The sequence below is a fragment of the Periplaneta americana genome, chromosome 3 (genome assembly GCF_040183065.1).
Source record: "Periplaneta americana isolate PAMFEO1 chromosome 3, P.americana_PAMFEO1_priV1, whole genome shotgun sequence".
NCBI lineage: Eukaryota > Metazoa > Arthropoda > Insecta > Blattodea > Blattidae > Periplaneta > Periplaneta americana.
Window position 1 is genome coordinate 96,344,467 of NC_091119.1, and position 15,116 is coordinate 96,359,582.

At 36.5% G+C, this 15,116-nt stretch overlaps 1 protein-coding gene across 9 annotated transcripts in view; it reads left to right on the plus strand.

Annotated features, from left to right (window-relative positions):
- The window catches only part of RhoGEF2 (Rho guanine nucleotide exchange factor 2), a 453,695-nt gene that overhangs the window by 125,751 nt on the left and 312,828 nt on the right, over window positions 1–15,116 (plus strand). For all 9 annotated transcript variants that reach the window (XM_069821024.1, XM_069821026.1, XM_069821030.1 and 6 more), the window contains exon 5: window positions 14,220–14,383. In XM_069821024.1, the coding sequence (XP_069677125.1) occupies window positions 14,220–14,383 (164 nt within the window). The remainder of the gene's footprint in view (window positions 1–14,219; window positions 14,384–15,116) is intronic.

Consider the following 15,116-nt stretch of genomic DNA (forward strand, 5'->3'; position numbering starts at 1 on the left):
ATAGGCCTCCCAGAAAAAATATATGAAATCTCTGCAAGACAGCGGATATCCCAGGAAGGATTAAAATATATTGCAGGATATGCTACATCAAAACATATGGAGCAATACCCGAATCTTGGAATTCCCACAAAATTGTCAACTTCTGCTAATCAAAAAGACTGGATTACTACAGTGTCCCGTGGAGACTTAATTCTCCCTTCTAAGGATCTGCAATTGGTTGCCATGCTTGTTGAAGTATATTCTCAGATGTGCACGAAGATTCTGTTTCTCATGAGAAATTTATAATAAAAAAGACTAAATTTGGTTAATTCTGCCATGAAAAACGAAGCAGAAATCAGTTCTCCTCTTCCGCCAGAAGTAATTACGACATTGGTTAGAACAAGAACATTTATTAGAATTAAAGAAATTAATAAAATAATGAAAATGTCTGGAATTTCAAAGAGAAATATTATAAGGAAAATGAAAAAGATTGCATAAGAATAAGTATTTACTTAACAGAGTGGGATTTATAATGGTGAAATTATGTTATGTCGTGTGTGGAATAATAAGGTAAATAATGTAGTAGACTATATTATGTCTCCAATAGCCTGAATATATAAAAATATTTGTTTACTATAATGACAAATTATTCCAAGAAATTCATATACATATGTTAATGAAGGTTCAAAAGTATTTGAATTCATGTACAAAATAATGTATGTTATAAATAACTGTATAGATCTAAGTATGTATATATTTATTACACATTGTATTGTAATTATTATAAAACCACGTGTATATTACAGAAGGCAATATTATTAATGACACACTACCATATCACATTGTTTCTTGAAAATTGAGTTTAATATGTAATAGATCATAATTTTATTACGTTATCATTTCAAGGTAGTTCCTATTGTACTTGAATTCATGTGTAATATAATTTGTGTGATATATGGGCCTAATTTTGTGCATATTTGTAGCATAATGTATTATAATTATTATAAAAGTACGTGTATATTACAGAAGACAATTATTAACGTTGCACTACCATATTACATTATTTCTTTACTCTTGAATTTAATTTATTGTTCACTATTTTATAATGTTATCACTTCAAGATAGACCCTATTATAGCCTATACTGTCAATATTTACTGAATACACTAACCATGAGTTTTATTTATTCATTTAAATCTATGGACGCAGATCTAACCATCAACAATCTGTTATGTTGACTGTGTCATTCGAGTGCGGCCTGCAGTAAAGGTGACGTCATGCGCAGACTGAACGAAAACACGCACAGCTTGTCCCACACCTCTACTATGTTTCCACCATGGTCTGAGCATTGCAGTGGACAATAATGTACATGCGGAGATTGTCGAAAGTGAACGCTCTGCGTCTTTCATTTAAACAAAAATTATATCGTGAGAAACTCCTTTCGACATCGCAAGACGTAATAGGTGCATACGAATAATATACTTATATCAGAAATATCAATATCAATATCTGATATATTTCTTTCACTGTTTGATCTCGAGGGCTCTGTTTGTTTTTTTGCAGCAACATATCTCGCACGCCACACATGATTGAAAAACCATGATTTTTTGCTAACACATTCTGAAGTTTCTCGTTCACTTTTTTTGTAACTTCCGGCTTTGGTTTCCTTAAGTTTTACAGATATTTCTTCTATATGTTTATAGCCTTTGGCATGTGTAAATCAGATGTTTGTAACAACGTTATGGCTTTCAGTAAGTGATAAAAGTTATTCTGTATGAAATCTAAACTGCTCGCAAGATAATCTGAAATTAGGGATTTTGCTATTTCAATTACATGTGCCTTTGTAGAATCTGAACTATTGATCACTTTCACAATTTGAACATAATAATGTGGCATAATAGAAGGCAGCCTCCAGCCATCTACCCCATCTTGTTATTATGGGGTTTGGTGGAAGGGGAACCCTGGGAGCGATTTCCTTGAATTTTTGTATTCGGGAAGGTACTTTCAGAAAAATTTTCTTAACATTGCCTATAAAGCTATCGACGTCACTATAAGAAAAGCGAATTACTTCCGCCACCCTATGGAGTCAATGTGCTAAGCAAGTAAGGTGAACCAACTCAGGATATATTATTTTTATGTCCTTGGCCCCTTTATCATATAGGGCGCAGCATCTGTGACTAAAAGAAGTACATTATTATACCTGATACCAGTAGGACACAAAATACTCATGGCATTAGAAAATACAGTTGCCATTGTTCTGTGGTTCACATTTTCTATCGTCTCACACGTTAGTATATATTTCTTTCCAGTAGTTAGGTATGAATGTTTTTTTAGTAGGTTATTTTACGACGCTTTATCAACAGCTTTGGTTATTTAGCGTCTTAATGAGATGAAGGTGATAATGCCAGTGAAATGAGTCCGGGGTCCAACACCGAAAGTTACCCAGCATTTGCTCATATTGGGTTGAGGGAAAACCCCGGAAAAACCTCAACCAAGTAACTTGTCCCGACCGGGAATCGAACCCGGGCCACCTGGTTTCGCGGCTAGACGTGCTAACTCCACAGGCGTGGACCTGGTATAAATGTTCCTACAATTACATTTGCATCCGATGTTGACGGATTCTCTTGTATGTATTCCCTGTGACGTCTGCTGTTGCAATGCCTTTCTAAGTGCCATTTTTTCGTAGCTCTTAACGTCACTTTACATATATTACACGTAATTATTTCTCCTTCACTGCTGAAGATATTACCTCCGAACTGGTGTACAAGCGTTCATTTTTTCACTTTGTACACGTTTTTCCTTAGGCATTCTGACAGTTTATAAATAACGACACCAATAGCACACGCTTGTTCCTAACTGCTCTGTTTAACTGTAAGTCCACTACTATGCGTAGTTCATCGGATACCTCGTATTCCCAAATAATAACTTCGCATTTGCTTTCACTAGTAGTAGCATACGCCACTTGTTTGCGAAGCGGAACGTGATGTTCCTACTGCATACTGTATAATTCTTTACCCACTGTCTGTACCTAGGGAACACGTGCCGCGACATTCTGCTCTCTGCATCAGCAACATGAAGCCACGGAACCTGTCACTCTGATCCGCCCTCTGGTAATAAGTAGGCCTATATACCAAAATAGGGTGCAAAGTACAGTACGATTATTTAGTCCTGACAGTCGCCGGAGATGTGCACCTGGGTCAGGCGAGACCATTTAATTACGCCAAGGGGTGTTTGGGTTAGTTACTCTCTTGCCTTCGAAGCGATTAGATGTCATGCGTGCGGTAGAGCGGTATGTTTCTAGTACAGTTAAGCTGTACTGCATTCCTTTACTGACCGCTCGCCCTTATCACTACTCCGGAGCTCTTCCCACTACTCCTATTACCTCCCCTCTTTCGCTTCGCTGAGCTGTCAGGACTGAATAATCGATCTTATATGCACAGTACTAGCCGCCATTGTTACTAGTCCAACAGTTCTGTTTACGTTCACGCACCCGGCTCTATCTTACGTTGAGTCAATGCAAGGGACGTGAAGCAGTCAGAGACTAGTAACCACCCCTCCGTATTCGTTTGCGCCTTGGGAGCACGAGTTTGACAGGCATGAATTAGAGAAATAGCTATATAACACATCGGGTTTCGACGTTATCGCATGTTCAGTATACTCGTATTTTCAGAATAACTAGTAGGTTTACATCGGCTCTTCACGTTGTCGTGACATGTTTAATTAGCGGAATAATATTTACGTCGACTTTCACTTAGTTGTCGCATGTTAAAATCACGGAAGTCGCAGTTTGAAATTATTGATGGACAGGAACGGTACTGGACACATTTTCATGGTGTATTCGTATTTACCCTATTTTTTTCCCCATAATTTTTCATATTCTTATTAGGAAGCAGGGGTAACTTTTGCACCTTGTTGTAGGACTATATCCAGAACACAAACTCCAAGGTACATCTGGGTAAAATACGTTTCATAGGACAAATAAAGAAGTGGAAATTCGTGAAGTTCGCACTTCAGCACCTGTATTAATGCAGGATATTCGACGAAGAAAAATGGCATATGATATTTTAATGAAACAAATAAATGAAGCTGCTCGTGTTTAACAAATTACCTTAAGACACAGCAATATCGTAGGATAAATAGGGAAGGTAAAGACACATGACGTTGCTGATTAAGGGTTTAATGTTGAACATAATTAATTTTGAAGATCAATTTACGAAAGGAATTGAATGTTGGATAGGGGATAGTTTCAGTACTCTGAAATGCCTGAATTTCACTATCCGAGGGGTAACATAGCGTCTTCTAGACCTCCTCAAAGTTTAAGGGCAGGACCAATTTTATTTAAAAACATTTAAAAAACCAGTCTTAGTGAATGTTAGCCTATATACAGAGTGTCCCATTTATCTTGTGCACCTATTATAACTTTTTTGTTTGGATAGGATTGGAATTTTTGTATGACTTGAGGCTTTCCCGGCGTTTGATATATAATAACTCTTCTCGGGTTCTCAGCTAGGTGAGTTGGAGATTAGCTTCCAAGCTTTCGACAGCTAGCTCTGCCATCTTCTTCAGGGACGAACGAGAAGAGTTATTCTATTGGAATTTTTGTTTTTGAGAGTTATGTTAGAACGAGGGGCTAACATGAGTGTAGAGATTTGGTGCATGTAACTACATTATGGTACAAGATACACGTGACGTCATCAGTTTTTCAAATAAGTTAGCACTATACTTTAATCATGTTACATTGATTACACACATTAAGACGAGTTCAAAAATGTATCACAATGTCACCTTCCTAATCAATAACAACAACAGAATGCAAAACGAATGCCATGAGAATGTGCCGTTTGCTATGGTGTCCCATTCATCTTGTGCATTAACTTACACAAAACGAAAGACGACTGTCGTCCGTACACGTCGTGTGTTGTGTGTTTGCTGTCTTAACATGTAAACAAGCCACAACAACTGTTGTCACAATCCACGTACAGTGGCCTGAACGTTCTCTGGACTTGTCGCCACTCTACTTCTTCCTGTGGAGAACTGTAAAGGACAGTGTGTACCAGAACAGTCTGACAACACCAGACGACATGCACAACGCATTCAACAGGCTTGTGTGTCCATTCAGCCAGCAACATGCCGGGCAGTCATACAGTCTTTCGGGGAACGCCTTCGAATGTGCATTAATATGAATGGTCACCATTTGGAACATCTTCTGTGACTTTCAAAGCATATCATTATCACATTGGAAGTACGCTTTTGTTTCGTTTTGTTGTTATTGATTAGGAAGGCGACATTGTGATACATTTTTGAACTCGTCTTAATGGGGTAATCAGTGTAACATGATTAAAGTATGTAGTGCTATTTCAAAAATTGATGACGTCACGTATATATTGTGTCATAATGTAGTTACATGCACCAAATCTCTACACTCATGTTAGCCCCTCATTCTAACATAACGCTCAAAAACAAAAATTGCAATACCTATCCAAACAAAAAAGTTATAATAGGTGTACAAGATAAATGGGACATTCTGTATAATACAGAGTTGACTTGATATGCAGTATTTTCTTCTAGGCTATATTGCTTTCTTTGTTTGATAACTCACACAGCTCAAAATATTGCACAAAATAATTTATTTGAGAACAAAGTCGTTCTCATTGGTCGAGTGGTTACGGTGTTTATTATTGGATTCCTGTTTCGCGAATTAAAACCGGCTGAGGACGGTGTATTTTTCAAACGCTGAAAATTCATAATACGGCTCTTTTCCGAAGGGAAATACAGCATGTAGACTAGTGTTTTGGATTTACATCATGTAAAGTAACTCTGTCTGAATGAGAAAAAAAAATTACTGGCCATATCTCGCACACATCAGAATTCTGGTTTGCTATTCATCAATCTATCTAATTGCACATGAGTTCCACCATGCACGTGTCTCAGCAGGAGTTACGGAATTCTTCACTGTCGAAACTGATGCAGTTTCAGGCTTGGAAGGAAATAAAAAAAAATAACTAAAACTAAGAAAATGAAATTAAATTGAAGAAATAATGTTCAGTAATAACTAGTTGCAGGAACGTCTGCCTAAAGTTTTCATGAGTTATCAGAGGTTACCCTAAAGCTATATTTTGCGTACGTGATATTTGACAATGAGAATCCCGACCGTACGCCTATATTAACACACGTCACAGTAACAAGGGAGTTATTAAGATTGATCATTAAATATAATAATTAAGTTATAATAAAAGTTGGAAAATTAAATAATAAAATATGTATCTATACCAACAAGAATAGTACAGTATACTCTCGATTGTCCGAGCTAATGACCGGGAGGAGGTACCCGAATAATGCGAAAAACGGATAATACTAAAGTTTATTATTTTACATGAATCATATAGCTAATCGGTGATGTATGCAATGGAGGGGAAAGTAACTGTTCACGCAATCCCATTATCTCCTGGTCTAGTTGCTCGTAAGTGGCGTCATGTTGGTATCACTTGTGGGGTTCAGACCTGTCTTCGGACAGTTGTCTAAACAACAGCAACATGTAGCTATATAGGCTTATTTGGTGAACAAATACTTTTACATCTAAGTGTATTTAACTTCATATTTACTGTAACACAGTAGGTGTGTATCACTTTACATATAAGATTAAAATTCACTTACAGTTTAAGATTGTAGAAAACAAAAGTAAATTTGTTGTTTACATAATTTATGCCCTGAAGTAGTCTTTGATACGTTTTGCTTCTGATCATTCAGTTATTTCAGTTTAGTTCACAACCTACCGTTTTAATGTGAAGTCCAGTATAATTTTTTCACGATTTATTATCACTTTATATTAATAAGTAATACATTATTTCTGAGCGTAAGCCATGCACGAATAATCCGCAAACCGGATAAACCGCACACGGATAATCGAGAGTATACCGGTACTGTATGATCATTACCAGGCTTAGGGACCGGAATGACTGCGGTAAGGTTTGTAACCAAGGGCGGCTTTCGAAGAGGGGCTGCGGAGCTGCAACACCCCCAGACATTTGTGGCTCTTGTCTCGTTTTATGTTGTGAAATACAGGTCTCTATTTAGTGGCTCGAATTTTTTTTTTTTTTTTTTTTCAATTTCGCTCTCAATGACATACACGCAATCGTTAGTGAATCAGTTCAGTACCTTAACAATTCAGGAGAAATGTGAAATTAAGTCTCCATCAGTTGAATCTCATAATGGAAAGAGCCGCTAAACAAAATACAAAGGCTCGCATATTTTTCTGATAATTTATCCAGTATCCCTGCTTTCTTCTCTCGATCTCCATACAGTCTGTATTACATTAATGTGTTTCAAAGACAATTCCATCAGCTGGGGCAACAAGATGGATTTAAAATAAGAACAGTAAATGTTGTTCATGAGAAGAAGGAGCCATTGCTAGAATGTTTTCAAACCATAATGGAATCTGAAACATCTAACATCACAATAAATGAGGCAAGCGCCCTGGTGCGTACTCTTGAATATCCTGAATTCAATTTTTGGCTCAGTTATTTTTTTCATTTATTGATGTATCATATATATATATAGACATTTCTAAGGTTCAAATCTGCATATAAAAAATTAAATTATGGTTTATTTAACGACACTCGCAACTGCAGGAGTTATATCAGCGTCGTCAGTGTGCCGGAATTTTGTCCGCAGGATTCTTTTAAATGCTAGTAAATCTACTAACATGAGCCTGTCTCATTTAAACACATTTATAAGATAAGGCGCATGGAACTAATCTTTAAATAAGGTAAGTTGCTGGGTTTATTTTTGTATGCAGCCCCCTTAATTCAATACCCACGAGCCGCCACTGTTTGTAACTGTCCTACTGTATGTGACGTCAGTGTAGTCAAACCACCCCGATCCTCTGTCAGGCCAAACGGATCACATACGAAGTTGAAACTGTGCCATTACAGGTACAACACACAGCAGTGAATTTCTTATTTATTTCGTACACATTCCTCAACTAGGGCATCTTTCTATCACAGTGTTTCATTATTAATACGGAAGGTAAAACGCTGAACTCGGGTAGAATTTAAATATACATTGGAGTAATATGGAAGTGAGATTATTTATACAAATGGCGGAAAAATTGTTTGTAGAGTAGCCTATGTAAGATTGAATTAAAAGTGAAAACAATACAAGCCATAGAAAAACATTGCAACAGTTGTACAGGAAATCTGCCGAACAAAAATCAGTTGACGAGCTTCCAACAATGTCTACGAGTTGGTCATGTTATTTAGACGAAAAATAATAATTTTGTAACGGTTTATGTAATATGATGGCAGAGCGTTTAGAATAGAAAGTGTGGTAACTCGGCAAGGGTGTAATGGGACTTTTAAACCCCCTAGTGTCGCCGCTGCAACTGAGCGAAACATTGGCGTGGCGATCGTTCCAAGATTGCAGTTTTCCTCTTAATACTGTGGACAGAGCATGTAAAACTCGTTCTGCTATGGAATTAAGAAGATATTTCTTGTAGTGTTCGGGTGATTTTTATTGTGCCGTTTATGTGAGCGAGTAGTAATAAGCCTAATTGTTTTGTTCTTGATGTAAATCCAATTATAGATACTCTATAATCTGTAAGGAAGAGACTTTCTTTTATCCATCCATAGACTAGGCTATTTTTCAGAAGTGGTGTAGAGCAATTCCACGAACACAGAAAACTGTATGCTCGTTCTTATATCTGTGATACCCATTTTTCTGCGGTTTTGATTGTGATTTTTTAAAATTATGATTTATTTAACGACGCTCGCAACTGCAGAGGTTATATCAGCTTCGCCGGTGTGTCGGAATTTTGTCCCACAGGAGTTTTTTTTACATGCCATTAAATCTACTGACATGAGCCTGTCGCATTTAAACACACTTAAATGCCATCGATCTCGGCCGGGATCGAACCCGCAACCTCGAGCATTGAAAGCCAGCGCTATATCAACTGCGCTACCGAGGGCGACTTTTGATTGTAAGAGCCGATAAATTTATTATTTCCAGTAAAGAGGTAGGACTTCCACGCAAGAACTGGCGACCAAAACCGTATGCTATAACACATATTTTCCCAAACTTGCCTCGATATCTTAAAAAAAGAAAAGAAGAGAAAATATCCAACGAAGAGGACATCAATCCGTTCTCATCACAATGTATCCTTACCAAGTACCATCTGGCTATGACCAATTCCATTGACGCTAAATAATCCAGCAGTTGATGCAACATCGTTAAATATCCGAGTAAAAAATAATTGGATGTGACACTCGAAAATCAGAAGAACACCTTAGTTGATCATGCGCTTGTATACATTTATGTACCATTACTCCACACCTGAATGCCCAAAATTATGTCTAGTTACATTGACCGTAATTCCTTCCATTGAATAAACTCCAGATCAGCATTTCAGCTGTTTAGTGTGAGTTTTCAAAATCGATACATTTTTTAGAGTCATAAACTGTGATGGGTTCGAGGAAAGTGAAAATACAAAAGAATTCAAAGGTGAATGAACGACCATGCATATACGTTGAACTCAAAGACTCCCTCGTCTGCCCTGTGCAAAGGATTCTAGCATTACACGATTTTAGAAAATATATGACACGTAATTGACAATATAAAGAACACGTTTGCCTAAGAAAGAACCCTTGAATTATTTAGAGTGACAATTCAGAGCACTAGCGAAATATATTAATTCTTGTGGGATAGCAGATTTAAATATATTCAGACAGAAAAAAATAACTAGGATCCTCTAGAGCGATATTTTGGAATTAGAAAATGATTATCTTGTGATGATTACGATAGACTTTATACATGTGAAGATTTTTCAATCTATGTGCCGGTTAAAAAATGTGCTGTATTAAAGTGCTAATTGTGAACTCCTAATTGAATCCAAGCACCTAGCTTCTACTTCATTAAATATGCATGTTTAATTATTAATTATTTTATTTTTTATAATAGCACTTTAGTCGTAATTAACGTAAAAGTTATTTCGGTAACAAAAGTACAGTATAATTCTACTTTGCATCTAGGCTGGAACTTAATCTAGTTTACAATTTTATTACAGTTGTTTATTACGTTTCCACATCATAAGAGATTTCTAATCGAGCATATGAGAAAGTAATAGACCTCATGGAAAAGTCGTTAATTTAATATTCTCCAATAAGTAGCATAAACTACTTAATACAGTGCTACCAAATTGTTTTAATTTTACAAAACACAAAATAACCTAGGTATTTCAAAAGATCAAAACTTACATTAGCATAGATATAATATCGAAGCTTAATTTATGAGTCTAAGTTGCACGTAATATTTTTTGTTCCCCTGAATTACGTATAAACCAGATACAACTGCAACTAATGACTAAATAGTAGATAAAAACTATTGGTGAAGATAAAGTGTCTCCTTCATTATATTACAATCTTTCTTGTGTATAAAAACTATAATTTCATGTCAATGCGTACTTTATAATGCCATAAAAATTTTCAGTTTTGCGATGCTGTACTTTTTTTTGCGTATTTCTGGCTGAAGCCGGCACAATGTTCCATTTTTCGGTTAATTATTATATTTACTATTCAGGGTTGTGTTATATAACTCACAATTTGTTAATATAGTAATATTACATTTTTAAAGAAGTAAAATATTGTAACTAAGTACTTTACAATACATTATTATCTAATGGGTTATTTTTTTAAATCTTTTTCATTCATTTGAATAGCGATCTTGAAACTGGGCACTGAAAATAGGGCTAGCGCCACTCGGCTGCGATCCACTGAACTAGAGGAAGTAACGTCTTCTACCCGCTCTGGCAGTAGTAAAAAAGTATTGGTGAAAATATAATGTCCCATTTGATATATTATATTATACTTTCTTGTACATCGAAAACTATAATTTTGTGTCAAAATGTACTTACAACAACACAAAAATGTTCAGTTTTGCGAAGCTGTACTTTTTTTTTTTTTTTGCGTTCTTCTCTCTGAAGCTGACAGAATGTTCCAGTTTACTGTTGATTATTATACTCGTATTTACGATTCAGGAGTGAATGATATAACTCAAGAGTAGTTAATGTAGTAGTATTACATTTTTTAAATAAGTAAAATGTTATGATAAACTATAATATACTTTTATCTAGTGGGTATTTTAAAAACATCTCCATTGACTCGAATAGCGCTCCTGAAACCGAGAACAGAAAGCAGAGCGAGCGCCGCTCTGCGACGAACCGCTGGACTAGTGGAAGTATCGTCACTTTCTCTTCTACCCGCTCTGATGATGGTATGTCAATATTGCTCTTAATAAATTAAATAATCCCCATTTTAGAGGGTTTCTGAAACAATACACAAACCAGGACATCCCGAATGAGACCACGTTAGGCAAAGCTGATTTACCTATTTGTTATGAAGAGAGGATTAATAACATTAGAAAACATATTCTAGACCAGTGGTCGTCGGCACTCGCTGAAATGTGCAACGGGTACGCGGTGCCGTCCAGTGTGCACGGTCGTGCAACAGGGAGAGATAGAGAGCATACCCGCTAGCAGCTACGAGAGCACTATAGTGCACTGCGTTTTCAGCGGGTGAGAGAGGCTAGCCCCAGCGTGCTCTGTGCTGACGACCCCTGTTCTAGATAATAAAATATGGGTCTCAATTGATGAAAAGTCTGATGCTACTGGCAGGAGTGTGGGTAATTTGGTTGTGGGTATTTTGTCACCAAACAACGCAAGGCATACATTTTTATTAACAACTGATTACTGCCAAAGGTGAACCATACAATAGAAGAGTTTTTTATAACATTTATGTCTCTTTTATGGCCCCAAGGTATACAGAATTATGATGTGTTGCTATTCGTAACCGACGCAGCTCCATATATTGTGAAAGCGGCAAAAATCTCAAGTTCTTTTACAGAAACATGATTCATGTAACCTGTCTTTCTTACGGGCTCCATGGAGTAGCTAAAATATTTGTGCCTGTTATAGCGATGTTCATAAGTTCAAATGAACATGTACGCTACTTAGGTGTAAATTTTATTGACGTTTTATATATTCGATTCCCTAACTGTTTAATAGTACATTATGCAACGAGCCTACAATGATAGGCGTCTTCATACGAGCGTCTTAATTAAGCGAGTTTCATAATTTTCATACGAGCGTCTTAATTACCATTATAGGCAAGTTTCATACGACTTTTTATGCTCGACCATATTTCTAACTTGAAATTATTCAGAAGTATTCATTTTATTCGTATCTGACTCAAGAGCGGAAGTGACCTTGTGCATAGCTCGTAAATTGTGAGATGTGCGCAGGCGCGAAAGTATTGATTTTTTCCGAGGAACAATAATGTCATTGACCTTGAAATAATCTAGAGAATAACATGAACTAATTTTGATATAACCTGGAAATTGATTTAGAATTGAAAAACGAGATGACAAATTGAATTTATTTGGATATTATTTACAGTTAACGCTAATTATTATAGTAACAGAACATAACCTCCTGCGACAGTATTGGATTTCTAGCCTCCGTGACGTTTCCCTCGTTGTCTTTCGATTGCATATCCGAGAATAATCGAAAACATGAACTTTAATGAATAGGTGTACTTTAATGACATGCATTAAAGGACTGCTATCAGGTGTATAATTACTACATTTCGGCATGGTCGAGCATAAAATGTAAATTGTTTTACCTTCTAGATGTGTTTTCCAAATTATACGTAATACGTTTTTCAAACCTGGCAACCTTTTCATAAAGGAAATTTAATTAATTAATTAACAGATATTAGTACACTAGTTCAGAGGAGGTGGTGTCAGAAGTCTTCGGGATCATCCCCATGTACGGGTACACATAATAAAAGTGTAAATTAATTGTGTTGCAAACTAGTTAAGCTTATAGGTTTGTAAAATGTTTATTTGTACGTCATTATTTCTGGTTTGCTGTGAATATTAATATTAAACTTTCAAATTAATCTATGGAACAATGATTCAATATTATATTTTGTAAATTGATACAATATTAATTAATTAATTAAATCTTTGTTCCATACCGTAGAGTATTTTGAAAGTTTAATGTTAATCTTCACAGCAAACCAGAAATAATGACGTATAAATAAACATTTTACAAATCTACAGGCTTAACCAGTTTGCAACATAATTAATTAATTTACACTTTTAATATGTGTACCCGTACATGGGGGTGATCCCGAAGACTTCTGATACCTCTTCCTCTGAATTAATGTATTAATGCCTGGTTTTAAACTTGATGAACACAATCGCAAAACTGAAACTAGCTCGAATTGCACACTACCTTTTACTGAACGGAAGCTTCAGTCTCAGGTTTATTTGTACCTTTTAGTTCTGTTAGGAGATCGAAACGTGCAGTTCCTATTTAAATCAAGAATGAATTGAGGTCACAAAATAATAAATGTGCATGTCAATAAGACAATAACGTAAAACGAAAATTTACCTGAAATGGTATGTGTACCATACTTTTCTGCGTGATAAGTGAAATGCCTCTTTACATTGAAATGAGAAATATAATTACTACTTTTTCCACAAATTGAACAGTCTTTCCTTCATGAAGTGTACAAAAGTATTCATCTTCCCGTTCCAGAGAAGAAGCTATTTATACGGCGAAGATTACAGAGGTATTATTTGGAGTTACCTGTCATCCTACTTTCCGCGAACCGCCACAGACGTATCACAAGCAGTGGTTACGTTTGAATCCGATCTTCCCCTACCGAGCGCACTGGTGTGAGGTGAATGAAAGTAATGACGTCATCTCTCATTGAGAGATAGTAGCCCACCCATGATCATTACCACAAATATCGGTGCCCTAGGCGGGATTCGAACAAAGCGTTGTGTCCACTTAGCGTCAAAGTCTCGATTTAACCCCTTACCGCATGGGACAGATACGACACACACCGGTTTTATATTAATATAAAACTTAAGTATAGTTCTCTCTTTCCTCAACTGATGGCACAAATGGTCAGATCCAGTTATTCTTGACAGTGTGCCATATCTGTCCCAGTATGCAGTTTGAATTATATGCTTATATTATAAATATAAAACCGGTATGTGCCATATCTGTCCAGTATGCTGAAAGAGTTTCATTTTTTATACATTGTGTAGACAAAAATTAGTTTTTATTATTTGTGTGCGAACATAGTATTTTAAGCTTATGATGTTAGCGTACGAGTAAGTGTAATACGGTTTGCTTGAATATTTGTAAATATATTGATGTTGCTTGTTGTGTTATCACAGCCTCGACACAGGTAGTGCTAACGGTACAGCAGCGACCGGCGCACACGCAGCGCCCCTCCAGCGTCTCGATGACTTCGCCCAGTCTCCACTCCCGACCGGTCCAGCACCACCACTCGGCGCCGGCCCGCGCTACCGACCGCATCACCAGCCCGCAACCCGTCGACGTGAGTATTAATTTTATTGTTGTAATGCAGTGTGAGTGGCGACTCTCTCTCCAACGGGATCTGTAAATAGCTGAGGGTGATCACGAGATGAATTAGAAACTTAAAAGAACTCCTTATTAATGTAGGCTACATTTATTTTGTATTTAGGAACATAAACTTTAGCAACGTTGAACATAGAAATATAACTCTGGTGCAGGGAGGAGGATATTTAGGGTTAAAACCCGCCTCAAAACTCACAGATAAAGAATAAAAAACGAAACGTTGTTGAAGCTCTGCGACGTTATAAGTAACAGGACTTGATTCCGATAATAAACAATTTATTTACAATAATGACAACTGTCCTCGTCACTCACTTTAATGTTCTCCACAAAGGTCCTTTCCATCACTAAAAGTATTGATAACGTACCACAGAACAGCACAGGGGAGGAGCGCCTTAATCTTTAATGGACTGGCTCTCATGTACATACCTGAGAAAGTTTCTGTGGATGAAAATGAGATGCTCGAGGAAATACCTAAGAAAGGTTGAAATACACAGTGTCCGACTAAAAAGTATTTGTTCATATTTTTCTGCTTAAGGATACCCATGAGTGAAAAATGTATATCACAAAAGAAAAAAAATTCCACAAGTCAAATTAATAACATTACACAAAAACTTGATAGCAAATTAAAGAACCATATGCATGGGGGATGTCCTGACCAAAAATCAAAACATTTCAAATAAAATTACAACGCA